Source organism: Eleutherodactylus coqui, chromosome 1 (genome assembly GCF_035609145.1).
Source record: "Eleutherodactylus coqui strain aEleCoq1 chromosome 1, aEleCoq1.hap1, whole genome shotgun sequence".
NCBI lineage: Eukaryota > Metazoa > Chordata > Amphibia > Anura > Eleutherodactylidae > Eleutherodactylus > Eleutherodactylus coqui.
The window spans coordinates 311,846,463-311,873,731 of record NC_089837.1 but is presented as its reverse complement, the minus strand read 5'-3'; the positions used below and the strand labels follow the sequence as shown (position 1 = coordinate 311,873,731).

General features: G+C 45.2%; 1 protein-coding gene across 1 annotated transcript in view; it reads left to right on the top strand.

The window, feature by feature from the left end:
- Positions 1-27,269, top strand: part of SH3D21 (SH3 domain containing 21) — a 94,892-nt gene that overhangs the window by 41,784 nt on the left and 25,839 nt on the right. Inside the window, exons 9-12 of the mRNA XM_066574963.1 lie at positions 3,690-3,788; positions 13,445-13,490; positions 23,187-23,273; positions 24,341-24,427. Coding sequence (XP_066431060.1) covers positions 3,690-3,788; positions 13,445-13,490; positions 23,187-23,273; positions 24,341-24,427 — 319 coding nt within the window. The remainder of the gene's footprint in view (positions 1-3,689; positions 3,789-13,444; positions 13,491-23,186; positions 23,274-24,340; positions 24,428-27,269) is intronic.

The following is a 27,269-nucleotide window of genomic DNA, read 5'->3' as shown; positions in this document are numbered from 1 at the left end:
CAGCAGCCCGGGGCTTAACAAAGGCCACCAGATCTGCCAGCGGTATTTACCTATAAGTAGATGTAGATGTGGCAGACAATTTTCGGGCAGATTCGGCTGCAGATCTGTGCCAAATCCCCAGTGAATTTGCATCACACTCCATGTTACACACAGATTTTGGTGTGAATTTTGCAGCGGATTTGAAACAATGCAGAGGGTGAGATTTGTGGTGAAAATGAAAAAAAAAACTACAAAATAAGATTTAATAAACTCCTATAAGAAAAAACTGCCCCCAAAATACATAAATCCATTTTTTTAATAAATGGAAAAAGCAAATAGTCATTCTGAAAAAAACTAATTAAAAAATTTGGCCATAGTGATAATAACAACCTGTACGATAAAGTAAAAGTAATATTTCTACCACATGACACATAGCATTAAAAACATTTATCCCTTCCGCCCCTAAATGCTCAGAAGTTAGTCGATAAAGAGACATGTACCACAAAAACTACAACTACCCCTAAAAACTAACTTAAAAAGGGAAAAAACAAAGCCAACATAAGGCTACATTGATTATGACTCTTGGAATGCGGTGATGCAAAATTCACTTTTTCCCCATAAAATATGTTTTTATTGTACAAAAGTACTAAGATGTAATATTAGAAAAAACTATACATATTTAGTATCATGACATTTGTTCTGATCGACAGGATATAGTTTACAATGATATTTTTACTGCACATAAGGGCTTATTTAGACGTCTGTATATGAGCCTGGCAGATATACGCTGTCGCTCTCTGCAGGGGGAGGAGGCGGGCCAGGCCAAGAGCAGTGCATTGAGCTCCTGCCCCCTCTTTGCCCTCTCTTCACCCCCTCTCCACCGCTCGCCACTATTTGCAATGGGAAGGGCGGGATGGGGGCGGCACTTACCTCCGCCCCTCCCATTGCAAACAGTAGCGAGGGCCGGAGAGGAGGCGGAGAAGGGGCAGGAGCTTATTGTACTGCTCCTGTCTCATCCTGCCTCCTCCTCCTGCAGAGAGGGACAGAGTATATCGGCCGGGTGTGAAAACCCGGCCGATATAGGGATGACTGAATAAGCCCTTAAAGTGTAAAAATATGAAAAAAGACAGCAATGGTGGAATTACAGTTTTATTTTCTTACAATCCCCCCAATAAATTATATGTACCTCAAAATGGTGCCATTTAAAAATATAAGAGAAAGAAAGGTGGCTATTGCTAAATAATTAAATTAAAGTATGCAGACCCTCAGACAAAAAATACATGTATGAGAAAAAGAAAGCAAAAAGTATGTGCATATAGCCTTTTTTACATAGGATAACTGTCGGGCATTTCAGTGTCCTACAGCCTTCCCAAAAATAGTTGTTCATGTGCTTCTACACCGCAGGATCATCGCTCAGTGACTGCAGGTGCAGTGGGTCGGGGATCGTTCCTATCCACCTCCATTCACAGTAAACAGGCTGTTATAGATGGACAGCCTGCTTACAAAGAACGATGTGGCGGCAGACCAACAATGATTTTTAGATTTGTATGAAAGATCTGATTAAGATTGGCCTTTCACTGCATGGATTCACACAGCATACTTATCATGGAAACCGCTCAATCTAATGAGCGATTTGAACGCTAATCATGCTACATCAATTTTTCAATTGGTTCCAGTTGTTGAAATATTCTTGTACTTCAAAAAAAGTGTAAGAAATGCAGATATGAATTCCTGAAATACTTCCTTATAAAATGCTATGCTTCAATTTCTATGAATTGATTTACTGAAAATAGAGTTTACAGATTAGGGTCTGAACCATAGTCACATTGCTCCATTTAACCACAATGTTGTCTATGCAAAAGATATTACTCTCAGTGCAGACAAGTGCCAGGAAATACAAAAAAGAGAAGTGGACTAGGAATAAAAAAGTGCAATTACTGATCAGAATAGGCTTTTTGAGCCTACCGTCATCGTAGAAAGATGAATATATTTCCAAGTAGACTTCAGTGTAATTTTTGCTTGACTGATGTTACTGTGCCAGCCACACATCATCTATTCATGGAAAGCTTTTTTCATATTGGCAGTAATGGTAGGACAGAACCTGTACCATTACCACAGCTAATAATCCTGGAAAAGCCTCACACAAGTACATGCACGTCTGCCTTGGTTTTACTGCAGTTGTCAACTTATTTAACGGAATATGCCAGGAAAAACTGAAGCACTGTGTATATACTAAATGCATATAAGGAAGGTGGAACAATGCCTGTATAAAGGGTCACACATTGATTTGCAGTAATGCTGCCATCCCATAGGTGGCGCTGCAGAGGTAGTGTTCCATCTTCCTTATTTGCATACATTTCCCAGAAAAGCGTGAATGGCCTTATAAGTCTCCTCACTCACCGTCTAGGGGCTCTCCTTAAGAAGTGATGATATCCCTCCTGTACTAAATGCATAGAAATAGGGAAAATTGATGGCAATAAAAGACCACCTGGTCCATCTATTCTGATCTTAAACTATTTGTTTTTTTATTTGTCTTAGGATAGATATATGTTTATCCCAGACATGCTTGAATTCATTTATTGCTGATTCTGAAACCACATCTGCTAGAAGTTTGCTCCAAGTATCTACTGCTCTTACTGTAAACACTATTTCCTGTCTTTGCTTTGGGTTTTTCCCCAACTAATCTCATTCTGTGCCCCCTTGTTCTAGTGTTTAACTTCCTAATAAATGCAGGCTTGAAGAGGTAGTGCATGGCTTTTATTTATGTGTCCTAACTCTGAGGGATTATTCACGCAGGCAAGAATCTCATGCGAGTTTTTTGTGTTGCGGGATGGACAAAAGTCACACGAATATGAACTCCATTTTTCTGAATAGACTAAATCACATGAGCGATGGTAAAAATTGCAGCATGTTCTATCTCTTGGTGTTCCCTCGGAAAGCCCCGGCCATTGTTTTCAATGGGACCTTAAAAGACATTGCATGGCATTGGCGTCCAGTGTGATGTGCATGCGAGTATGATGTGGTGTTTCCCATTGAAATCAATAGGAAACCTCTGTGATCCTCTGACACTTGTGAAAGATACGCATGGGGATTGGAATTTCACAGAAGTGATACAAGGCATTTTTGAATGAAAACCGCCTTGCATTAGCATGAAAAACACATATTGACAAGCGTGAGTTTCTCAGCCCAATATCGCACTCGCCTGTGTGAATGTAGGCTAATGGTCATGAAAAGTAGTAGTATATCTAACAATGTGTATCAGTTTTTTGGAGGGCTTTTTTCTTTTAAAGAACCTTTTCTAAAAAATGTTACTACCACTACTCCCTAGGGTGCAGGTTGGGGGGGGGGGGGGGTATTGTTTCTCCTTGTGAAGACCATCTGCTGGCAAGGGGAGCCTTATAGGCAATAATCCGACCAATTAAAGAATCTTTAAACTTGACTAGGGATTTTAGCCAAATCGGAGTCTCCTCCAAAAGAAGAAAACGCTTAAGTGTAGACAGCTGTTTCAGGGTTATACCCTCTTCTCTGTACATAGCAGGGTACCTGTTGAGTGCTCCCACCTGGCCGGATCCCTGAATCCATGTGAAACACTTTTTTAGTCATTCTTTGCTCTGGCAAATCGATGAGGTTCCTCTATTAACTCAAAATGTAAGAATGTGGTATCCCAAACCTGCAATACGTTTTATAACACAGTTTTTATTTCTACACAGGAAACTGAAGATGAAGGCTGGTGGCGAGGGGAGGTCAATGGAAAAACTGGTCTGTTTCCAGATAACTTTGTGATATTAATACCTCCAGACTCACAAATTGTAAGTGTCAGCAGATCTGTTCCTTGGTAAATGGACAACTGATGATAGCTAGCCACTTGCAGGACACTGACTTGGTCTAAAATGACCACCAGCTGTTTCATCACACAAGTACATTTAAAAACATGTTGAAGAAGCTTGTGATCATGGATGTTTCTATTGAAAGATCTTTCACTGACTATATACAGTATATGGTTAGACATCTCACCATCTATGACTGGTTTCATTGTAAAAAATCTTGAGGTCAAGTTATTAAGAAATCAATGTATGAGCAAAATATTCAGAGATCAGCTAATTTGGGCAATAAGCTTAAAGGGGTTGTCCCACGAAACAAAGTGGGGTTATACACTTCTGTATGGCCATATTAATGCACTTTGTAATGTACATCGTGCATTAATTATGAGCCATACAGAAGTTATTCACTTACCTGTTCCGTTGCTGGCGTCCTCGTCTCCATGGTGCCGTCTAATCTTCAGCGTCTAATCGCCCGATTAGACGCGCTTGCGCAGTCCGGTCTTCTCCCTTCTGAATGGGGCCGCTCGTGCCAGAGAGCGGCTCCTCGTAGCTCTGCCCCATCACGTGTGCCGATTCCAGCCAATCAGGAGGCTGGAATCGGCAATGGACCACACAGAAGACCTGCGGTCCACCGAGGGTGAAGATCCCGGCGGCCATCTTCACAAGGTAAGTAAGAAGTCACCAGAGCGCGGGGATTCGGGTAAGTACTACCTGGTTTGTTTTTTTTATCCCTGCATCGGGTTTGTCTCTCGCCGAACGGGGGGGCTATTGAAAAAAAAAAAAAACTGTTTCGGCGCGGGACAACCCCTTTAAGATCTATATAGATCAGTAGCTTTAAATGACATGTTATTACACATATTTGCTGTAGCATGAGATATATAACACTAAGCAGTATACATCCTATAACTCAACACAATGCACAGTGATGCGAAAAGCAACCAAAATCGTTCCTGATCAGAGGGGAGTCTGGAATCCAAATTGATATATCACAAGGAGAAGGAATTAGTAACCAACACTAAGCCTGGGTTCACACAGGGCGGATTTGCCGCGGTTTTGCCGCAGCAGATCCGCCCGCGGCCGCTAATCTCGGGATTAGCCAGCCATGTGGATGAGATTTCTCAGAAATCTCGTCCACATGGGACGGCTAATCCGCTGCGGTAAATCCGGTTGAAACCGCGGCTGCGGCCGCCGCAGCCGCGGTTTCCAAAGATTGAGCAGGTCTGTTTACCTTTCCTTTTTTGTTTATTTATGTTATGGCCGCGCTCTCCTCTATGGGAGCGCCGGCCGCAACGGAAAAGCATGCGGCCGGACCACTTCGAAGCCGCCGCGGCTTAAACTTCTCCCGGCGGAAATCTCGTGGTTTTTGCTGCGGCCAAACCGCGAGATTTCCGACGGGAATCCGCCCTGTGTGAACCCACCCTTAGAATTAACCTGTGTTCCTAGATCCATTTTAACTTATCAGGGCACCCCATATTAGGTAGTGTGTACACTGGGGTAATACTAGGATATTTCTGGATTTTAAATATTACTTAGGCCTCATACACACTGGCAGATTTGATTTGCAGAATCCGCCGGGAGATTCGCTGTACTGGTCACCCATAGAAAAGCATGGAGCTTCCTCAGCTCTACGCACAGCATGCTCCATTTTACTGTGGATTCCGCATGGATGGGCTCCATTCATCTTTATGGAAGCCAGCAATCCGCAATGCATGTGCAATTCAATTGCGGATGGACTGCGGATTTGTAGGCAGAAACCTCTCTGGTTATTTGGAGACCAAGCAGGGAGGTGGGGAGGAGGGGTAAGGCAGTCACTTGGGACTTGTGATTTTTTTTTCCGCACAGACGATCCGCTGTGCATCCACGTGGAAAAACAACAACATCCCCGATCGCTGGCAAGCATTTAAAAGTCATTTCTGCAGTAGTGACCCGCAGGTCTTCTGCTGCGGAAATCTGCATGTGGAATCCGCGCGTGCCGTGTGCATGAGGCCTTAGCATAAGTTACATTTTAATATATCTAGGAACGAGTTTATACTTAGAGCTTGTTACACAACAATGTGCAACTACATAGTGCTAACCACTTCCTGTAAAGCACAATACCAGTATAACAGCAATCTATTGCAACACAAGATGACTGTTTAACAGCTCAGAGATAACAATGCATGTATTTCTTTAAACATCTGCTGTGTGTATTCATAAGCTTCGCCATATTGTAATGCTCCAAGGCTAGGTGAACACTTAACCCCTTAACGACCAGGTTGTTTTGTATCTTAAAGACCAGACACTTTTTAGGGATTTTACCCATGTGGTAGTTTTACTGCCCTATTTTTTTTTTCGTTAGCTACCAAAATTATTCTTGCTGTGTTTTTTTTTTCTGACAAATATAGGACTATATTTGTAATATCTTTTTCACTGACTTTTTCCATTTTTTAGTTTTATTGGGGGTAAAAAACTATAAAAAAGATTTTTTTTTAACATTTAGGCCTCAGTCACACGGGCGCATTGGCACCCGTACACAGGCGCCGATGCGCCCGTGTGACTGACACCAGCAGCACTGGAGGAAAGAACATGTGACCGGCTTCATTGCCGGTCATGTGTTCTTTCCTCCGGCGCTGCAGAGAGACGTCCGTCTGCAGGTACGTCCGTCTCCTTCCTGCAGTCACACGGGCTCATCGGCGCCGGTGTACGGGTGCTGATGCGCCCGTGTGACTGAGGCCTTACAGTTATTTTTTTTTAATTAGTATATTTACGCTAAAATAAAGTATGGGAACAGGTTCCTCATTTTGTTTCGGACATTTTGATATATAATATGAATGGTTTTGGATTACAGGGCGCATGTAGCGACGGTTTCGGTTGGCGTTGGCTTTGGGCTATTTTCTTTCTTATGTATACATTGTTGTTTTATTCTGTAATTTTGTTTTACTTATGTATGTAATTATGTTTTTTACTATCTATGTCCCCAAATGACGTCATATAAGACCTCTGGGGGACATTCACATGTTTTTGTTTTTTTTTATTTGATACTTTTCCACTGTAGCTTGGGCATCTATAGGATTATATAAGGCTATTTTCTCAGTTACAGGAAAAAAACATCCCCTCTAGTGACATTAGTCACTGGCAGAGCTGATCAGGGTGTGCTACGACCATGTAGCTCTGCTGTAGCAGGGAATCCCGGTGGTCACATGACCACCGGGCTCGCATATTGGAAGTAATGTATACTAAAGAATGGAGGAGGCAGAAAGGGTTAAAATCCACCTCTTCCTCCTCCAAGTTATCAGCTGTGACTAACAGCTGACAACCTGTCCTGCTTCTGATTGATTGCAGAAGCAGGAGGCTTAAATCCCCGTCATGATTTTACTATTGGCAGGGCTTTACGCCCAGACCAAGCGCCATATATTTACCATGCTTGGTCCTTAATTGGTTAAACAGGGATATTATGGAGCTACCCCAGTCGGAATAAATATCACCAGACTAGCCACGTACCTAAAGCCTCATGAGCCCTGGAACAAAATTTTAGCTTCACCCACCCGCCTCCCCCTTCCTTCCCCTCTATAACACTACTACAACTAAACTGAAATTTCCTGTTTAAAATTTAATTCAACAAGTCCTGTACATTATTGTAATAATAGGACTAAGGCTTAAAAATGAAGAAACTATTCTTTTCTCCCAAAATATAAAAGAATTTGAATGATTCCTCTCTGGGCACATGTTACATTTCCCTGTCAGTCTCACTATAAATGAGACTTGTGCCAGCATCTGCATGTGTATAGTGTATGTCCGGCCAAAGTGGGTCAGATTCTCATCCAGCCAGCAGGAGGCCTAGTATAAGACACCTGGAGATCGCAATATGTAGGATGTACCAAGAGATCACCACCAAAATGGGTAAGCCAGAGAGGAGACATGTATGTGGTTATAAGTGCCTGATGTTATATAAGGAACTCTCAGCCAATATCCTGTCTGTTCACCTCATTCCCTAGGGACAAGATTTTCTTCTCTATAGAACAGTTATGCAAAGCAAAGGTTTAATGTGTCTATATTATACAGCAAATCCTGATTCACAGAACTGATAGTCAGTCCCCACTATTTAACAATCTACCTAGTGACATTTCTCTAAGATTCCTCTCCCATGTGGATCAACAGGGAGACTATCACCTGCTAACTGATTATTCAGGTAATCCATTGGGTGGATATTTAAGAAGCAGCTGCTCTAACTAGGGACACATAAAGCTGGTCTGTGTGAGTCTTGCACTTGAATTGTGATTACAGTTACAAAATCCTGTTGTGTTTATAAGCTAGCGGAGAGAAGCACTCCAGCTGGTAGAGAGGGTTTTACTGTGTATTAGTTAGTGCCAGACAGGCAAGTTATTACTTTTGTTCTTGCTGTGTTTTGTTTATTCTGCATGTGTCCTAATAAATCTGGCCAAGTGTCAGTTTAAAACCTACTCCTGGCTGCTGACTCAATGTTTGGTGAAAGAGATATGTGTCCTTTGACCCCCAAACTAGTCGACTCGCAATATATCTACTATTATTTATAAAATATATGTGGACTGCCAGTACTCTGAGACAATACATATTATATATATAACGCCTGATCTTCATGGCGTTCTACTACATCACAGGTCAGGGGGTGGAGCCTCCTCCTAACAGCCTCTGTGAGGCTCCAACAAAATGATGCCTTGCTTTCAGGACCACGATACCTGCCACTGTTCTCTAATAGCAGAGCGATACCTGTCTGGGACACCACCCCACCTCCCCACCCCCCGCGAAGGGGTATGCCAATGGTGCTCTCCTGTGCTTTGTTCCTCCCTTTCCCATCCTCCTCTTACAGCTGCATCTCAGACCAGGAGAGGGTAGAGCTTGGCATGGTCACCAGCTGCAACTTCAAGCAGCTGTATGCCGCTGCTTTGTGTAAGGGGGGGCGCTGCTTAGCACTGCCCCCTTACGATCGAAACGTCAAATGAATTGTGACTGTGAATTGCATAACTTAAATACAATACAGTTGCAATATACAGTTCTGTGCTAAATTTTTAGGTAGATGTGGAAAAATGTTGCAAAGTAAGAATGCTATCAAAATTAGAAGTGTTAATAGTTTACTTTTGTCAATTAACAAAATGCTAAGTGAATGCACAAAAGAAAAATCTAAATCAAAAGTTGGTATGAACACTTTTCACCTTCAAAACAGCATCAATTCTTCTAGGTACACTTGCACAAAGTCAGGGATTTTGTAAGATTATATTCAGGTGTATGATTAACCAATTATACCTGACAGATGATAATGATCATCGTTTTCATATGTAGGTTGAAACACAGTCATTAACTGACACAGAAACAGCTGTGGCTTAAAACTGGCATACAGCCAAACTCTGCTAAAAAGGTGAGGTTATAGATAGAGATGAGCGAGCGTACTTGGTAAGGACAGATACACGATCGAGTATCGTCCTTACCGAGTACCTGCCTGCTCGCTCGCAAAGATTCGGGTGCTGGCGCGGGGTGAGCGCTGTGTTGCGGGAGGGAGCGGGGGGGCGATCTCCCCCCATTCTCCCCCGCTGCTCTCCGCCCCCCGCCAGCACCCGAATCTTTGCAATCGAGCAGGCAGGTACTCGGTAAGGACGATACTCGCTCAAGTACCTGTCCTTACCGAGTACGTTCACTCATCTCTAGTTATGGAAGATAATGTCATGTCACAGGTCATACACCATGGTAAGACTGATCATAGTAACAAAGCACAAGGTAATTATACTGCATCAGCAAGGTCTATCCCAGGAAAAGATTTCAAAGCAGACTGGGCTTTCAAGATGCGCTGTTCAAGCTCTTTTGTAGAAGCACAAAGAAATGGACAATGTTGAGGAGCGTAGTGGTTGGCCAAGGAATCTTAATGCAGCAGATGAAAAAAACTTCATGCTTACTTCTCTTTGAAATCAGAAGATGTCCAGCAGTGTCATCCACTTAGAACTGGCAGTAAGCAGTGGGAACCAGGTATATCCATCTACTGTTCGGAGAAGTCTGGCTAGAAGCGGTCTTCATGGAAGAATTGCAACCAAAAAGCCATACATGCAGACAACAGTGAAGCATGATGGAGGTTCCTTGCAAGATTGGAACTGCATTTCAGTAAATGGAGTTGGGGATTTGATTAAGATTAAAGGGGTTGTCTCGAGGAAGCAGTGAAATTTTTTTTTTGCCCAGTCCCCCTTATTAAGCATACATTACTAAGCACCCGTGTAAATGACTTTTCTAGCCGGTTTCTACTTACAGTTCCAGCGTTTCAGCAACTTATAAAACGTTCCCCCAAGATGGCCGCCGGCTCTTTTCCCGTCGCTTGCTGTAGCCCGACGTGCGCGCTCCCGAGACGCTACCAGCTGTGTCTCCCTGACAACCAGTCGCCCCGCAGCCGCCGACCGGACCCACCGCGGCCGCCGACCACGGCACACGCTCTTGGGCCACAGTCACCCACCGCCAGGCAGCAGGTAACCGGCGCTAGGCCCCGGCTCCCCCGCGCTAGGCCCCGGTTCCCCCGCGCTAGGCCCCGACTCCCCAGCGCTAGGCCCCTGGCCCCAGCGCTAGGCCCCGGGGCCCAGCGCTAGGCTCCGGGGCCCAGCGGTAGGCTCCGGGGCCACAGCAGTAGGCCCCGGGGCCCAGCGCTAGGCTCCGGGGCCACAGCGGTAGGCGCCGGGGCCCAGCGGTAGGCTCCGGGGCCCAGCGGTAGGCTCCGGGGCCCAGCGGTAGGCTCCGGGGCCACAGCGGTAGGCCCCGGGGCCCAGCGGTAGGCCCCGGGGCCCAGCGGTAGGCTCCGGGGCCACAGCGGTAGGCTCCGGGGCCACAGCGGTAGGCTCCGGGGCCACAGCGGTAGGCCCCGGGGCCCAGCGGTAGGCTCCGGGGCCACAGCGGTAGGCTCCAGGGGGCCACAGCGGTAGGCTCCGGGGCCACAGCGGTAGGCTCTGGGGCCACAGCGGTAGGCTCCGGGGCCGCAGCGGCAGTCCGTCACTCGTCACCCCCGTCAGTCCGTCACCCATCACTTACCTGGGCGGCTGGGCGGCTTCTCGGCACTGCTGGGTGGCTTCTCGGCACTGCTGGGCGGCTCAAGTTTCTGCACCGTCCTCTAAGAGAGGATGGTAGCAGAATGGCCGCTCCAGCACGCTCCCGAGAAGTTACAGCTCGTCTGCGCATGCACAGAAGAGCTGTAGCGGCGAGCACGCTGAAGCGGCTCGAGCTCAGAGCAGAAGACCGGACTGCGCAAGCGCGTCTAAAAAAGCAAGCCGCCAGCGAAATTAGACGGAACCATGGAGACGTGGACGCTAGCATCGGAGCAGGTAAGTGAATAACTTCTGTATGGCTCATATTTAATGCACGATGTATATTACAAAGTGCATTAATATGGCCATACAGAAGTGTATAACCCCACTTGATTTCACGAGACAACCCCTTTAATGGTGTCCTTAATGCTGAGAAATACAGGCAGATACTTATCCATCATGTAATACCATCAGGGAGACGTCTGATTGTCTCCAAATTTATTCTGCAGCTGGAGAATAACCCCAAACACACAGTGAATGTCATTAAGAACTGTCTCCAGGATAAAGATGACCATGGAGTCTTGGAAGTGATGATATGGCCTCACAGAGCCCTGATCTCAAAATCCAGGCTGTCTGGGATGACATGAAGAGACAGAAGGATTTGAGCACCTACATCCATAGGAGATCTGTGGTTGGTTCTCCAGGATATTTGGAACAATCTCTCTGCCGAGTTCCTTCACAAACTGAGTACATGTGTACCTGTTTTGAGGGCAAAGAGGGGTCACACCAAATATTGATGTTATTTAGATTTCTCTTTTTTTCATTCACTTTGCATTTTGTTAACTGGGGAAAAAATATATTAAGGCCTCATGTCCACGGGGAAAATCAGATCCGCTGCAGATTCTACATGGAGAATCTGCAGCGGGTCCCTCCTGCCCCGCGGACATGAGCGCTGAAAATAGAAATTTAAAAGCATTTACCTATCCTTAGCGGGCGGCGAAGGTCAGCTGTTCCTCACGGCCGGATCTTCATTTTCGGCCGGCGGATGAATTCCTGACGCCGGCGGCACGTCGCCGGCACGTCGTCGACGTGCCGCGCGCATGCGCCGGGCACATCCGCCGAGCCGAAGCAAGGGAGATGCGGCCGTGAGGAAGAGCAGAGCTTCGCGGCCCGCTGCGGGTGAGTAAATGCTTTTAATTCCTATTTTAGGTCTCCCGCGGATCCGGACGGCTTTCATAGGCTTCAATAGAAGCCCGCGGGAGCCGTCCCCGCGGGAGACCCGCATGAAAATGGAGCATGGTCCAGATTTTTTCATGCTCCATTTTTTTTTAAATGCCTTTTATTGACGATCCGCGGGTATTTATCTACCCGCGGGTGGTCAATGCATCCCTATGGGGTGCGGATCCGCGCGCGGGAGATCCACTGCGGATTTTAAATCACATTTTGCCCGTGGACATGAGCCCTAACACTTTTATTTTTTAAAGTATTCTTACTTTTCAGCATTTTCTCCGACACCTGCCTAAAACTTTTGCACAGTACTGTATATGACTGCTGGATTTTTTTTCTATTTTCATTATAAAGGATTGAGGTTCTATCTGAGCGCCTCCAAAGTAGTGCCACTTTTTACTTTAGATTGTGCAATCAACGTAGAGCAGTTGGAGCTATGATGCCACGACGTGCCGGCAGATTGTTGGCACCAGTACAAGAGATCAGACCAGCAGGAAACCACGGGGGCTTCAGTGTTGAATCACTGGAGGATGACAAAAATGGCAGAGGTTTTTAATTAAAAAAAATAAAATTCAGATAACCTCTTCAAGGTTGTGAATTATTCTACTATCGTAGAATTTGTGCAGCAAGAACCAATCTTCACATGATGTTGGCTGTAATATTGAGTATGTGTAAACTGAAGATCCAGCTGGCAGGGAGTCGCTAGGGCAATGCTCCATGAGTAATAAAAAAGCACATTAGTTCTGCTCTAGAAGGAAGAAAACTATTTCTCGAGTGCCATCTATTGGTGGCTACCCTGTAAGTCAGTATCAGAAAATAGTTTGTGGCAATGTTCCTGGAACTGTTTCCTACTGAATATAATCTTCATACAATAAGATATATCCACATACGTGATATATAAGAACGCACATGCAGTTCATACATGCAGAGTTTCTCCATTCATTGACGGAGTGTAGCACGGAAGTGTAGCTGTGCTGGTGCTGAACCTTTGGAGTCCCTTAAGTCGGAATCACACATCTGCCATACAGTACTCTACATCAAAATTCACATTTGGATATGGATCAAATGTGAATACATCAAATTTCCATATGGATTTTAATGTGGATTTTGGTACAGATTTGTTGCAGAAAAAGTACAGTAATCCTGTAGATTTCACTCTCTGCAATGCAAAGAGCATAATCCACATCAAAACTAGCATCAACATCAACATGTAAGATTTGATGCAGATTTCTTTGTGGTACTCCAGGTCTGAAGCCACTCTTATAGTGCCAGAATCTGGATCAACTGTAGGATCCTCTGCTAATTTTATGGATCCAAATAACCATGCTACAAACTAGGGCATCAGTTATCCAGTGCTAAATCTGGAAAAAGCAGCACTCTTTAATAATATAATTTTTCTAAAATTTGCAGAAAGCCAGCAAGCCTCCTACGCGAACTTCCACACTGAAAGGACAAGGTAAGCTATGGACTTTAATAAAAAATATTTCACAAATAATATATCAATGCGTAATTTAAATAAAATAAAATAAATCTTGGTATTTGTATAGCGCCAACTTATTCCACAGCGCTTTCAGGTAATTATTACTTATCACCCCCCACCAAGCTGGGTTCTCATTTTACTGACCTCGGAAGGATGGAAGGCTGAGTCAACCTTGAGCCAGCTACCTGACTCACGCGGAGATCGAACTTGCAACCTTCAGGTCATAGGCGAGAGCTTACACTCTGCACCACACGAGGCTCATTTAAAGGGATTGTTCTGAAATATGAAGTTATCCCCTGTCCACAGTACATAGGATAACGTTATGATTGGTGGGGATTTGATCGCTGGCAAATTGCCGATCACACTCGGCAATCTCTGGTGCTCCCATTAAAATGAATAGAGCAGCACACATGTACAACCTCTGCTCCATTCACGCGACTCCTTCTGCTGCTGTATAGCTTCCTATGTGCGGCTCTGCCTTGTGCATGAGGCCTTATGGTGCTAACAATTATAATTATTGGTCCCTTCACACGGCCCAATTGTTGGGTGAACAAATGTTGGGAGGAATGCTCTGGCCTAATAATTGGCGCATGTGAAAGGCCCATTACTTGCAGCCTTGTTACCAGGAGAATTATGCTTCTGATGTTTTTTCATTAATTAAAACAAATTTATTTGTGAGCAACACTGAATGAGGATGGGTTTTAAGGCTGTTCTTGCTTTCGGTATATACAAACATTCTTACTTCTATCTAGATATCTTAACAATGATGAGGAATTGGCAAACAAGACATAATAGCGAGTTGAGTAACTGTGAGTGTGGCTTGCCAGCAGAGCGAGTGGTCGCGGGGTTGAGGAGCTCTGAGTGCTACTTGCATATTAGCCAATTTTCTGCACAAGCCCGTCCTTATTTTTTGCAACAACTCTCTATTGTGCCTCTTTCCAATTATTTACCCCTGATTAGTGGGAGAATATATATACACTTGCTTTTCATCTAAAGGTCATCTCTGAAGGATCCTAATGACTTCCCAAGATTTAGGCTTATAATCTATATAATGATCATGTAAAAATGCCTTCATAGCATCCCATACTATGGCACTGGGGAAGAGCCAATATTAATCTGAAAAAATTCCAATACAGCCTCCCCCATTCTAGCATCACCATTAGAGATGAGCGAGCACCAAAATGCTCAGGTGCTCGTTACTCGGGACGAAATTATCGCGATGCTCGAGGGTTCGTTTCGAGTAACGAACCGCATTGAAGTCAATGGGCGACTGGAGCATTTTTGCATATCGCCGATGCTCGCTAAGGTTTCCATTTGTGAAAATCGGGGCAATTCAAGAAAGTGATGGGAACGACACAGCAACGGATAGGGCAGGTGAGGGGCTACATGTTGGGCTGCATCTCAAGTTCCCAGGTCCCACTATTAAGCCACAATAGCGGCAAGAGTGGGCCCCCCCCCAACAACTTTTACTTCTGAAAAGCCCTCATTAGCAAAGCATACCTTAGCTAAGCACCACCCTACCTCCAACAAAGCACAATCATTGCCTGCATGACACTCCGCTGCCACTTCTCCTGGGTTACATGCTGCCCAAACCCCCCCCCCCCCGCATGACGCAGTGTCCACAGCGCACACCAAAGTGTCCCTGCGCAGCCTTCAGCTGCCCTCATGCCCCGCCACACTCATGTCTATTTATAAGTGCGTCTGCCATGAGGAGGAACCGCAGGCACACACTGCAGAGGGTTGGCACGGCTAGGCAGCGACCCTCTTTAAAAGGGGCGGGGCGATAGCCCACAATGCTGTACAGAAACAATGAGAAATATAATCCTGTGCCACCGCCATCAGGAGCTGCACATGTGGGCATAGCAATGGGGAACCCATGTGCCACACACTATTCATTCTGTCAAGGTGTCTGCATGCCCCAGTCAGACCGCGGTTTTTTTATAAATAGTCACAGGCAGGTACAACTCCGCAATGGGAATTCCGTGTGCACCCACAGCATGGGTGGCTCCCTGGAACCCACCGGCTGTACATTAATGTATCCCATTGCATTGCCCATCACAGCTGAGGTAACGTCCGATTAAATGCAGGTGGGCTTCAGCCCACACTGCATGCCCCAGTCAGACTGGGGTTCTTTAGAAGTGGACACATGTAGTTACAACTCCGTGTGGACCCACGGCATGGGTGGCTCCCTGGAACATAAATATATCCCATTGCAGTGCCCAACACAGCTGATGTGACGTCAGCTGTAATGCAGGTGGGCAAAAAATTAATTGGATTACACTGTAGGCGAGGGCCCCAAAAAATTGGTGTACGAACAGTACTAATGTACCTCAGAAAAATTACCCATGCCCAACCAAGAGGGCAGGTGAAACCCATTAATCGCTTTGGTTAATGTGGCTTAATTGGTAACTAGGCCTGGAGGCAGCCCAGTTAAAATAAAAATTGGTTCAGGTGCAAGTTTCAACGCTTTAATGAGCATTGAAACGTATAAAAATTGTTTAGAAAAATTATATGTCTGAGCCTTGTGGGCCTAAGAAAAATTGCCCGTTCGGCGTGATTATGTGAGGTTTCAGGAGGAGGAGCAGGAGGAGGAGGAGGAATATTATACACAGATTGATGAAGCAAAAAGGTCCCCGTTTTTGATGGTGATAGAGAACGATGCTTCCATCCGCGGGTGCAGCCTACGTATTGCTTAGGTATCGCTGCTGTCCGCTAGTGAAGAAGAGAAGTCTGGCGAAATCCAGGCTTTGTTCATCTTGATGAGTGTAAGCCTGTCGGCACTGTCGGTTGACAGGCGGGTACGCTTATCCGTGATGATTCCCCCAGCCGCACTAAACACCCTCTCTGACAAGACGCTAGCCGCAGGACAAGCAAGCACCTCCAGGGCATACAGCGCAAGTTCAGGCCACGTGTCCAGCTTCGACACCCAGTAGTTGTAGGGGGCAGAGGCGTCACCGAGGACGGTCGTGCGATCGGCTACGTACTCCCTCACCATCCTTTTACAGTGCTCCCGCCAACTCAGCCTTGACTGGGGAGCGGTGACACAGTCTTGCTGGGGAGCCATAAAGCTGGCAAAGGCCTTGGAGAATGTTCCCCTGCCTGCGCTGTACATGCTGCCTGATCTCTGCGCCTCCCCTGCTACCTGGCCCTTGGAACTGCGCCTTCTGCCACTAGCGCTGTCGGATGGGAAGTTTACCATCAGTTTGTCCACCAGCGCCCTGTGGTATAGCATCATTCTCGAACCCCTTTCCTCTTCGGGAATGAGAGTGGAAAGGTTCTCCTTATACCGTGGGTCGAGCAGTGTGTACACCCAGTAATCCGTAGTGGCCAGAATGCGTGTAACGCGAGGGTCACGAGAAAGGCATCCTAACATGAAGTCAGCCATGTGTGCCAGGGTACCTGTACGCAACACATGGCTGTCCTCACTAGGAAGATCACTTTCAGGATCCTCCTCCTCCTCCGGCCATACACGCTGAAAGGATGACAGGCAAGCAGCATGTGTACCCTCAGCAGTGGGCCAAGCTGTCTCTTCCCCCTCCTCCTCATGCTCCTCCCCCTCCTCCTCCTCCTCAACGCGCTGAGATATAGACATGAGGGTGCTCTGACTATCCAGTGACATACTGTCTTCCCACGCCTCCATTTCCGAGTGCAAAGCGTCTGCCTTTATGCTTTGCAGGGAACTTCTCAAGAGGCATAGCAGAGGAATGGTGACGCTAATGATTGCAGCATCCCCGCTCACCATCTGGGTAGACTCCTCAAAGTTTCCAAGGACCTGGCAGATGTCTGCCAACAGGGCCCACTCTTCTGTAAAGAATTGAGGAGGCTGACTCCCACTACGCCGCCCATGTTGGAGTTGGTATTCCACTATAGCTCTACGCTGCTCATAGAGCCTGGCCAACATGTGGAGCGTAGAGTTCCACCGTGTGGGTACGTCGCACAGCAGTCAGTGCACTGGCAGATTAAACTGATGTTGCAGGTTCCGCAGGGTGGCAGCGTCCATCTTGGAGTTGCGAAAATGTGCGCTGACCCGGCGCACCTTTCCGAGCAGGTATGACAAGTGTGGGTAGCTTTTCAGAAAGCACTGAACCACCAAATTAAAGACATGGGCCAGGCATGGCACGTGCGTGAGGCTGCCGAGCTGCAGAGCCGCCACCAGGTTACGGCCGTTGTCACACACGATCATGCCCGGTTGGAGGCTCAGCGGCGCAAGCCAGCGGTCGGTCTGCTCTGTCAGACCCTGCAGCAGTTCGTGGGCCATGTGCCTCTTCTCTCCTAAGCTGAGTAGTTTCAGCACGGCCTGCTGACGCTTGCCCACCGCTGTGCTGCCACGCCGCGCGACACCGACTGCTGGCGACGTGCTGCTGCTGCTGACACATCTTGATTGTGAGACAGAGGTTGCGTTGGAGGAGGAGGAGGGTGGTTTAGTGGAGGAAGCATACACCGCCGCAGATACCAGAACCGAGCTGGGGCCTGCAATTCTGGGGGTGGGTAGGACGTGAGCGGTCCCAGGCTCTGACTCTGTCCCAGCCTCCACTAAATTCACCCAATGTGCCGTCAGGGAGATATAGTGGCCCTGCCTGCCTGTGCTTGTCCACGTGTCCGTTGTTAAGTGGACCTTGCCAGTAACCGCGTTGGTGAGGGTGCGTACAATGTTGCGGGAGACGTGGTCGTGCAGGGCTGGGACGGCACATCGGGAAAAGTAGTGGCAACTGGGAACCGAGTAGCGCGGGGCCGCCGCCGCCATCATGCTTTTGAAAGCCTCCGTTTCCACAAGCCTATACGGCAACATCTCCAGGCTGATCAATTTTGCAATGTGCACGTTTAACGCTTGATCGTGCGGGTTCGTGGCGGCGTACTTGCGCTTGCGCTCAAACAGTGGCGCTAGCGACGTCTGGACGCTGTGCTGAGACATTGCTGGATGGGGCCGAGGACAGCGGAGGTGAGGGTGTGGGTGCAGGCCAGGAGACGGTCGTGCCTGTGTCCTGAGAGGGGGGTTGGATCTCAGTGGCAGGTTGGGGCACAGGGGGAGAGGCAGTGGTGCAAACTGGAGGCGGTGAACGGCCTTCGTCCCACCTTGTGGGGTGCTTGGCCATCATATGCCTGCGCATGCTGGTGGTGGTGGCTCCCCAGCTGATCTTGGCACGACAAAGGTTGCACACCACTGTTCGTCGGTCGTCAGGCGTCTCTGTGAAAAACTGCCACACCGTAGAGCACCTTGACCTCTGCAGGGTGGCATGGCACGAGGGGGCGCTTTGGGAAACAGTTGGTGGATTATTCGGTCTGGCCCTGTCTCTACCCCTGGCCACCGCACTGGCTCGGCCTGTGCCCACACCCTGACTTGGGCCTCCGCGTCCTCGACCACGTCCACGTCCTCTAGGCCTACCCCTACCCCTCAGCATGCTGTATTACCAGTAGTGCAGAAACAGAACGCTGTAATTAAATGTGCCACTTATTGGCCTGTGGTTGGAGGCTGACTTCGCTTACTGAACGCACAGCAGAGCCAGGAAATAATTTTGCGCAAGCCTGCTGTAACACTTAGCTGGCTGCGTATGAATTAGGAGGACAACTACACCCAGCACAGACCCAGTACACTGAGGACAGTCACAGGCAGCCCAAATAGATTTTTTTTCCCAAATGTTTTTGGAAAGGCCCACTGCCTATATTCAATAAATATATGTCTTCTGTCCCTGCCTCACCACTACTGGCCCTGGAGTATGTAAAATAACTGCAGACTGTTGCACTGTGGACTGGAATACAGCGGTGATGTAACAGCCAACACAGAGCCAGGAAATAATTTTGCGCAAGCCTGCTGTAACACTTAGCTGGCTGCATATGAATTAGGAGGACAACTACACCCAGCACAGACCCAGTACACTGAGGACAGTCACAGGCAGCCCAAATAGATTTTTTTTCCCAAATGTTTTTGGAAATGCCCACTGCCTATATTCAATAAATATATGTCTTCTGTCCCTGCCTCACCACCACTACTGGCCCTGGAGTATGTATAATTACTGCAGGGCGCAATGCTCTGCACGGCCGATATCCAAAAAAAAAAAAAAGTGCAACACAGCAAAAAGCAGCCTCCACACTACTGCACGCGGTTAGATGTGGCCCTAAGAAGGACCGTTGGGGTTCTTGAAGCCTAAAATAACTCCTAACACTCTCCCTATAGCAACCCCAGCAAGACAGCACTTTCCCTGAACTATGTCAGAATGCATCTGTGGCGAGCCGCGGGAGGGGCGATTTTTATACTCGGGTGACACCTGATCTCGCCAGCCACTCACTGCAGGGGGTGGTATAGGGCTTGAACGTCGCAGGGGAAAGTTGTAATGCCTTCCCTGTCTTTCTATTGGCCAGAAAAGCGCGCTAACGTCTCAGAGATGAAAGTGAAAGTAACTCGAACATCGCGTGGTACTCGTCACGAGTAACGAGCATCTCGAACACGCTAATACTCGAACGAGCATCAAGCTCGGACGAGTACGTTCGCTCATCTCTAATCACCATCAAGCCAGTTCAACCAAAATGGACTCGACCTCCAAGCTCTATGCATACCAGATCCCCCACCATTCATAGTCAACGACAAATAGAGTGGAGTGTGATCAGACACAGGTTCTGGTAGATATTCCACTCTACAAACATAAGGAAGCATAGATGAAGTACCTATCAGAAGAGTGTATAATGTGAACTGGATTACCAAGAGCATTGTTGAACTTCTGAATTTCTAAACCTCCACAGATCACATAAACCTAAATCCATTAACAAATGTGCGAAAGTAGTTGGATAAGGAAAAGCCACTACAGGGCCTTTATTAAATCTGTCCAAACAGAGATCCAGACAATAGTTAATAATCACCAACAACTAATGTAGGAATAGCAGGGGATATAGCCACAAATTCTATCACCTTCAATATCATTGGAAGCTCACAAGACAGTGTTAGAGGCCTGTTGATTGAACAAGATTCTAAAAAAAAGGGAAATAAACTCTTTACTTGAATAGATGAAAATGTTTGAAGCTCGTGATAAAAGAACATTTTCTCCAAACCTGGAAAACGATCTGTTCAATTTACGTGTTAAGTTGAAAAGATCTCTTTTACGCACTACGCCTTTTCAGAGAAATGCAACAAAAGATTAGTGGCTTTGATTAAAAAACAAAATGTTAAAACCTTGATTTCTAAAATTAAACATAAAAATGCTAAACTGTATCCTAAAAGAGAGTTCATAGCAGGAATATTGTTACGCCTGTCAGCTCATAGTTAATTTTGCCAGCACACCTTGTTCTGTCCAGATGAGCCAGGGTTAACATCTCCTGTGCCATCCAGTCAGATTAATTACCCTGCTATGTGTCTGAGATGTGTGCTGGTGATTGACAGGTGTATCTACCTATCGGCTCCTCCCGCCTCCCTATAAGATCCAGCTCATGGTGCCTGGGCGTTGCCGATTACTTTCCAGTTTTCAGTGCCCTCCTGCTTCTGTCAGCTTCTCCGCTAGACCTTGCTTTTATTTCCAGTCTTTCAGTGTCTGCTGAGTAGTCCAGCTACTCTGACCTGCTGGTAATCTTGCCCTGGTACTTTGTGCCATTCCCTCTGTCTGCTAGCTAGTCTACCTCGCTGTTATCAGCCAGGGTTTTCCAGTCCACCTCTGTTTGTATCTTGCTTCTGTCAGTTTGTCTGCTAGGCCTCGCTGTTCTCAGCCAGGCCTTACCAGCTGCCTCTGTTCTGTTTGTATTGTTTCATGTTGGTTCTTGTCATCTGCCTTTCCTGTCGTTGTTAGTGGGTAGTAGTCTCTTGCATAGGTACTGCGGTCCCTGCTGTTCCCCCCTATCAAGCGTAGGGTCATAGTTGGCGGCCTGGACATGTCCACCATCAGGGCTATCTCCAGGAAGGGACAGTGGTGTGGGAGTAGATCAGGGAGCCCCCCGCCGTGCGTATCTAAGCACCCCACTAGTACTGTAACAAATATTCTATTCGTATTATGCGGATTATTAAAAGCATCCCAGCTAAAAATATACATAAAGTTCAAAAGACCCCCCCAAAATCCTAGATCCTATTAATTTTTCTCAGCATTTTTAAATAAACCAATTACACTTCTAGAAGTCAAAGAAAGTAATAATGTATGTCCTAAGGGTCCAGATGGCTTCAGCTCCCTTTAATTTTAAAACTTTTAAGGAAATCCTAGCTCCACATCTTCTGCAACACATCAATAAAACTTTCCTGAAAGAAGCTTTATCAGCCCACATAACCCTTAATCTCAAAAGGGGGGAAAGATATTACCCTATGTGGTAGCTTTAGGCCTATCTCAATGAATAACAATTACAATAAACTTTATGCTAAAATTTTAGCCAATAGGATTAAAACCATACTTCCCAAGTTAATCAATCCAGAACAAATTGGCTTTACACCTTGTAGAGAAGTCAAAGATAACACTTAGAGAATTTTAAACACTTAACGCTACAGGACATACATTTACGTCCTGGAGGTTTGGGGTTTGTATGGAGGGGGATTGAGGGTTGATCCCACTCAATACAATGCAAGTGCTGGCTGATTCTTACAGAGAGAATAAAAGAAGATTTAGTTGCATGGGAAGCCCTGCAAATAGTGTGGTTGGTAGGAAAAAATGAATGAAGATGATAATTATCCCAAAAATACTTTATTTGCTCCAAATGTTACCAGTAGAAATTCCTCAGATTTTCTTCATTAAATTAAAGCGTATCATAACAAAATTCATATGGCAGGATAAAGGCTTCAGAGTTAAATCCATGACTTTATAGTTCAAAGAGATTTTATTTTGTCATACATTCAACTGATGTGAACAATTGCATCGTGGTAAAGCCATGACTTTAATTAAGTCCAGGAAACTGGGGGAGCATTGGTCTCCCAGATTTTCCTATGTAGGAATGTTATATCAATTGTATAATTGATCTAGCCCGCCCTTCAGATTGTAAATTATGGGTTGACCTGGAACTATGTCCCCTTTGTTGGAATATCAATAAATTGTTATGGCTTACACCATATAACAGATTGAAATTTGAGGAGATTAATAAAAAGAAAGTCTAACAACTTTTAGTTGTACAATGATTAAGTTTTATTTCTATTAGACTGAAAATAAGCACACCTTACTTTACAGATCAGCATAGGTTGATACTCACACATGTCCAAATAACAAGCTGAATTCTTCTACCAGGTAGTTTGATGGAATCATGTAATAATATTTCTAGTTGTTGAGAATAATAAGCATGGTCAGATATATACTGTACTACACCTGTACTACGCCTCGTGTAGTGTTAAGGCAGCAGAAATACAGTCCTAAGCTCTCGCTGATGACCTGAAGGTTGCGGGTTCAATCCCTGATTGGTTCAGGTAGCCGTCTCAAGGTTGACTCAGCCTTCCATCTTTCCTAGGATGGTAAAATGAGTACCCAGCTTGCTGGGGGGGGGGGGGGGGCGGTAAAAGATGACTGGGGAAGGCAATGGTAACCCCCCCTACAAAAACAGTCTGCCAAGAAAACGTCACGATGTGACATCACCCTAAGAGTCAGCCATAAGTTGGTGCTTGCTGCACCAGGGGACTTTACCTTTACCTTACACCATTTTAGATAAATATTATGCTGTTTTTTGCAATTCTCAGTGGTGGTATGTATTGGTAGATCTGTACATCTTTTTTACTCTTCATTTCAGTAACAAAAGTGGACACTACAGCCACGGAACTCAAGCCTCCTATGAACAAGTCACAGTCACCCAGTGCCAGTTCCACAGCCCAAAAAGGTAGACAATGTGTTGAACAGCAATTCTTGCATTTGTCAAGTTTTACTGCTGGTGCCTCTTTGTCATCAGTGACAGATTCCTGTGTCTACTAGCATTGCCTTTGTGACAGTATTATCTTATATATCTGAATGAAACCAAATGAGGCTGTCAAAGCTATGAACAGCTACTGGTATATATTGTATGTTTGTGTGGATAACCTATAGTGAACATCTACTGCTGTAATGCTCCATAAAGCCTGTGTTAATATTAATGCAAAGGTTTTGATCTCAGAGGCTACGGGTGAAAAATGAAGCAGTGTTTGTTTCCCATTACATTTACACATAGAAACTTTCAAGTAGGTCATAGATAGAACAGATACAGATATAGCAGAATTTCAGAGGCAAAAGGCTTTAAACAGAACACTGCCTTTTTATTTGGAACATCTCTTTCAACTTAATTAAGTAAACAGCAATTTAATAATGCAACACCAATTAAGGTACAGATGCTGACTGTACTATTCTGATTATGGATCCATTCTAGACCCATATATATTTTCCAAATAGCAACTGCCTTCAATTATAATATAAACCTTTGCAGTCAAATACATAATAAATCGTTTGCAACTTACACATTGCTAAGAAAATTCACAGTGAAATGGTTTATTAGTTTTGAATATATATGTCTTAGGGGCGTATCTGGAAATCAATACTGTTTTGTTTTAATATGTAATACAAGAAGAATGAATAATAAGACACTAACGTTATTCAGTGCCTATACCTTGTAATAGTAATGAGAAACCTTACATTGGTATGATACATGAAGGTGCACTGATGATTAGCATAGACATGCCTCTTATTGCAGCAGTAGCAGCTTTCAACCCACACAGGAAAAGACTTACTGGTATGTTATACGACAGGTTAAAACTCCTTCAGGTACCAGCAAGAAACTATACTCTTTCCTCCAAAATTTCTATTCTTAGTGGGATTTATAATGACTTGAGTGCCATAGCCATAGCCGTTTTATGTTCATTTTCTATATGCGGTTGGCTATTCGATGCACCTTTTCTCTTTTTCTGCTCTTCATTTTAGTTGCCAAAATGGACACAGCTACTATGGACCTCAAGTCATCTGCAAACAGGCCACAGTCCCCTGGTCCCAATTCTGCAGGTCAAAAAGGTAGGATAAAATCCGAAAATCCTCAAAGAACGAATTTTCTATCAGTGCTTGTATAATGATAATTTTCTAAGGCTATTACTGATACCACGGAGCCAGCAATTCTTCAGTAGACTGGCCAGAATAGATGGAAAAAATGTTGGTTTGTGTTATTCCAATTCAAATATATGAGAGGCTTGAGGCCCATATTAGGATTCACAATAAAGGAGCTGAATCATTGACATTATTATGTAGGAAAATAGTGTCTCTGCATTATAAAGGCATTGTGAAAACTGGTTTTGGTTTTCCCTAGTGGTAGTAGAAGGCTCTTGGTGATTTTTCTGCTTCTTGTTCTTCATTATTTGCCTCTGCATGTACTATACCTTTAAAGTCATCCTTTGGAGTTGCAGTGTGGTGTTTTATATTGACTATTTAACCCCAAATACAATGTAATTTTTATAGAATAAATTACTGCTAATAATGTGATTCTACTGTTAAAAGCTTGTATTACCTACATATCCTCTGTAAAATGCAAAAAAATGTACGCCTCCTAAATGATCATTTGTTCTTCAGCATGGTAGGAATGTAAAACTGATAGCTAAACGATGAAGTTTCATATGTACAAATATTAATCGTATGGCTGCTCTGCATCAGGATCACGTGACATTAAAATGAAAGGCATTTTCCCATATTTTCTCAAAATAGCTTAATGGCTTTGTACATTTTACTATATTTGACTACTTTGACGTGCTTGCTTCCCATATTTACATGAATATGAGTGCGGCAGAAGTAGGTTTGCTTCAACTGCAGTCAACTCCAATTTTGGTGGGACCAGAAATCAGAAATATATAGGTAAAATTCACTTTGTGTTTCTTTGGTGGGATCGTTTGAATCCATCCCACTGACCTTAAGGCCAAACTTATGAAACTTTATGTCTATGCCATTGCATATATCTGCCATTAATAGCCATTACGTATACCACAGTCAACTGTGCTTTTAAATACTGTTGTGATCCCAACAACTACTGGCCACGACTAAAGTCTATTGTTACGTTGTGGCATATGTCAGGAGTCTTCTGCAGTGTATATGTATATGCCGAAAGGACACCACATATGTGGTATAAATAGAGTCTATCTCATTTAAATTGTGCTTTCCCTTGGCAACTTTATGGTTCAATACCTTTTACTGGGAAAGGTGAATCCAAAAATCAATGTAATATATAGCAACTAGAGATGAGCGAGCATACTCAGTAAAGTGATTTACTCAAGAATCTTCGGGGGGGGGGGGCGGAGGGGATCGGGAGGGAGAGAGATCTCCCTCACTCGCCGCCTCGCACCGCCCACCACGGCCCCCCAAATCTTCAGGGACAAGCCAGCAGTTACTCGAAAAAGGCGATGTGCTCTCGAGTAAATCACCTTACCGAGTATGCTCACTCATCTCTAAAAGCAACACTTACAAAACAAGTTAACAGAAAACCAAATTTCATACACCACAGAAAGCATCTTAAAGGCAACCTGACAGGTCCCTAAAGGTGCCTGGGCTGTGAGCAATGCAGTATAGTGACAGAAACAGTGATTTCAGCTTGTCTGTCACTTATACTCATTGCTTCAGGAGTTTTACAAAACTTACATTTCAAAGTTTGCAGTGAGCTACAGACATGAGTTTGCTTTAGCTCATTATTATTCATATATTCACTCCTCACTCCGCCTCCCCTGCCCCTGATTGTTACCTGACTATGACAGAGGAGGAGCTTAATAAGCTGATAGCTATGGCCTTCACAAGGCTTCATGCTGTCATGGCAACTGATTGGCACCGTGCAATCTTTTCAAACTCTTCTTTCCCTCTATCTAGCCTTTTAAATGCCTTGGTCAGCTTAGCTGCAGCATGTAAATGGCTAAATGGACGAGTGTCAGCTGTGTTTTACAACGAGCACCCACCATGTGTGGAGCTCCATAGCCCGTTCCAGTCTATCCTAACACACATCCAATGTAAATTAACATTAGACAGTGGGAAAAAGTTAATAAGCTGCACTGGACTGATCCTTGCAGCTCACTGCAAACTTTGAAATATAACTTTTCTAAATCTCGTGAAGCAATAAGCATACAGGACAAACCGCTTAAATCAGCATGTCTGTCATTAGATCGTAGTATTCGCAGCCCAGGCACATTTATGGACCATACAGCTTCCCTAGAAACAATTTTTCTAATGTTCTAATAAGTTTTGTATACTATATGAAATAAGCTTTAAAAAAGACATGTATATATCATCTACAGATGAGGGAAGGATGGAGATTAGTAGGGGAAAAGTGGGCAGAGAGCAGGGGAAGATCTAATTAAAAAGGGGAAAGAAACTAGAAGAAAAAACGACTCTTACTGGGAGTCACATGAATCCAACCATTCCCAAAAGGAGTTTGATTCTTTAAACAGAATCTAGATTTGCCAGGTTGTATCCCCCAAGCCAGAGTCCCTAGCTGCCAAATCCTCTACGTTTTAGAGCCCCTCAAATAGGTCTAAGCACTGCCGGACTGAAGATACTGCTGGAGAATTCCAGTGTTATGGTATGACCAAATGTACAGCTTGGAAGAAGTGCAATAAACTCTTATTTAAAGACAATATTTTACCTGGTAAGTCCGGCTGCATACAGGTGGGTCGGATTCCGCATGCAGAATCCCACAGTGGAATCTGTGCGTACCTGCTTTTTTGAAGTCTTCTCCGTACTACAGATGGGCCGCACGGCGAGCCTTTGGACATGCACAGTACAGATTTCTTTTTTAAACCTCTGCTTTTCCCAGGTCATTGCCTAGCTATCACGTGGAATCCGTGACTTTTCCAGAATGTCATTGCAGAAGGGTCGCAGATAGGACGGC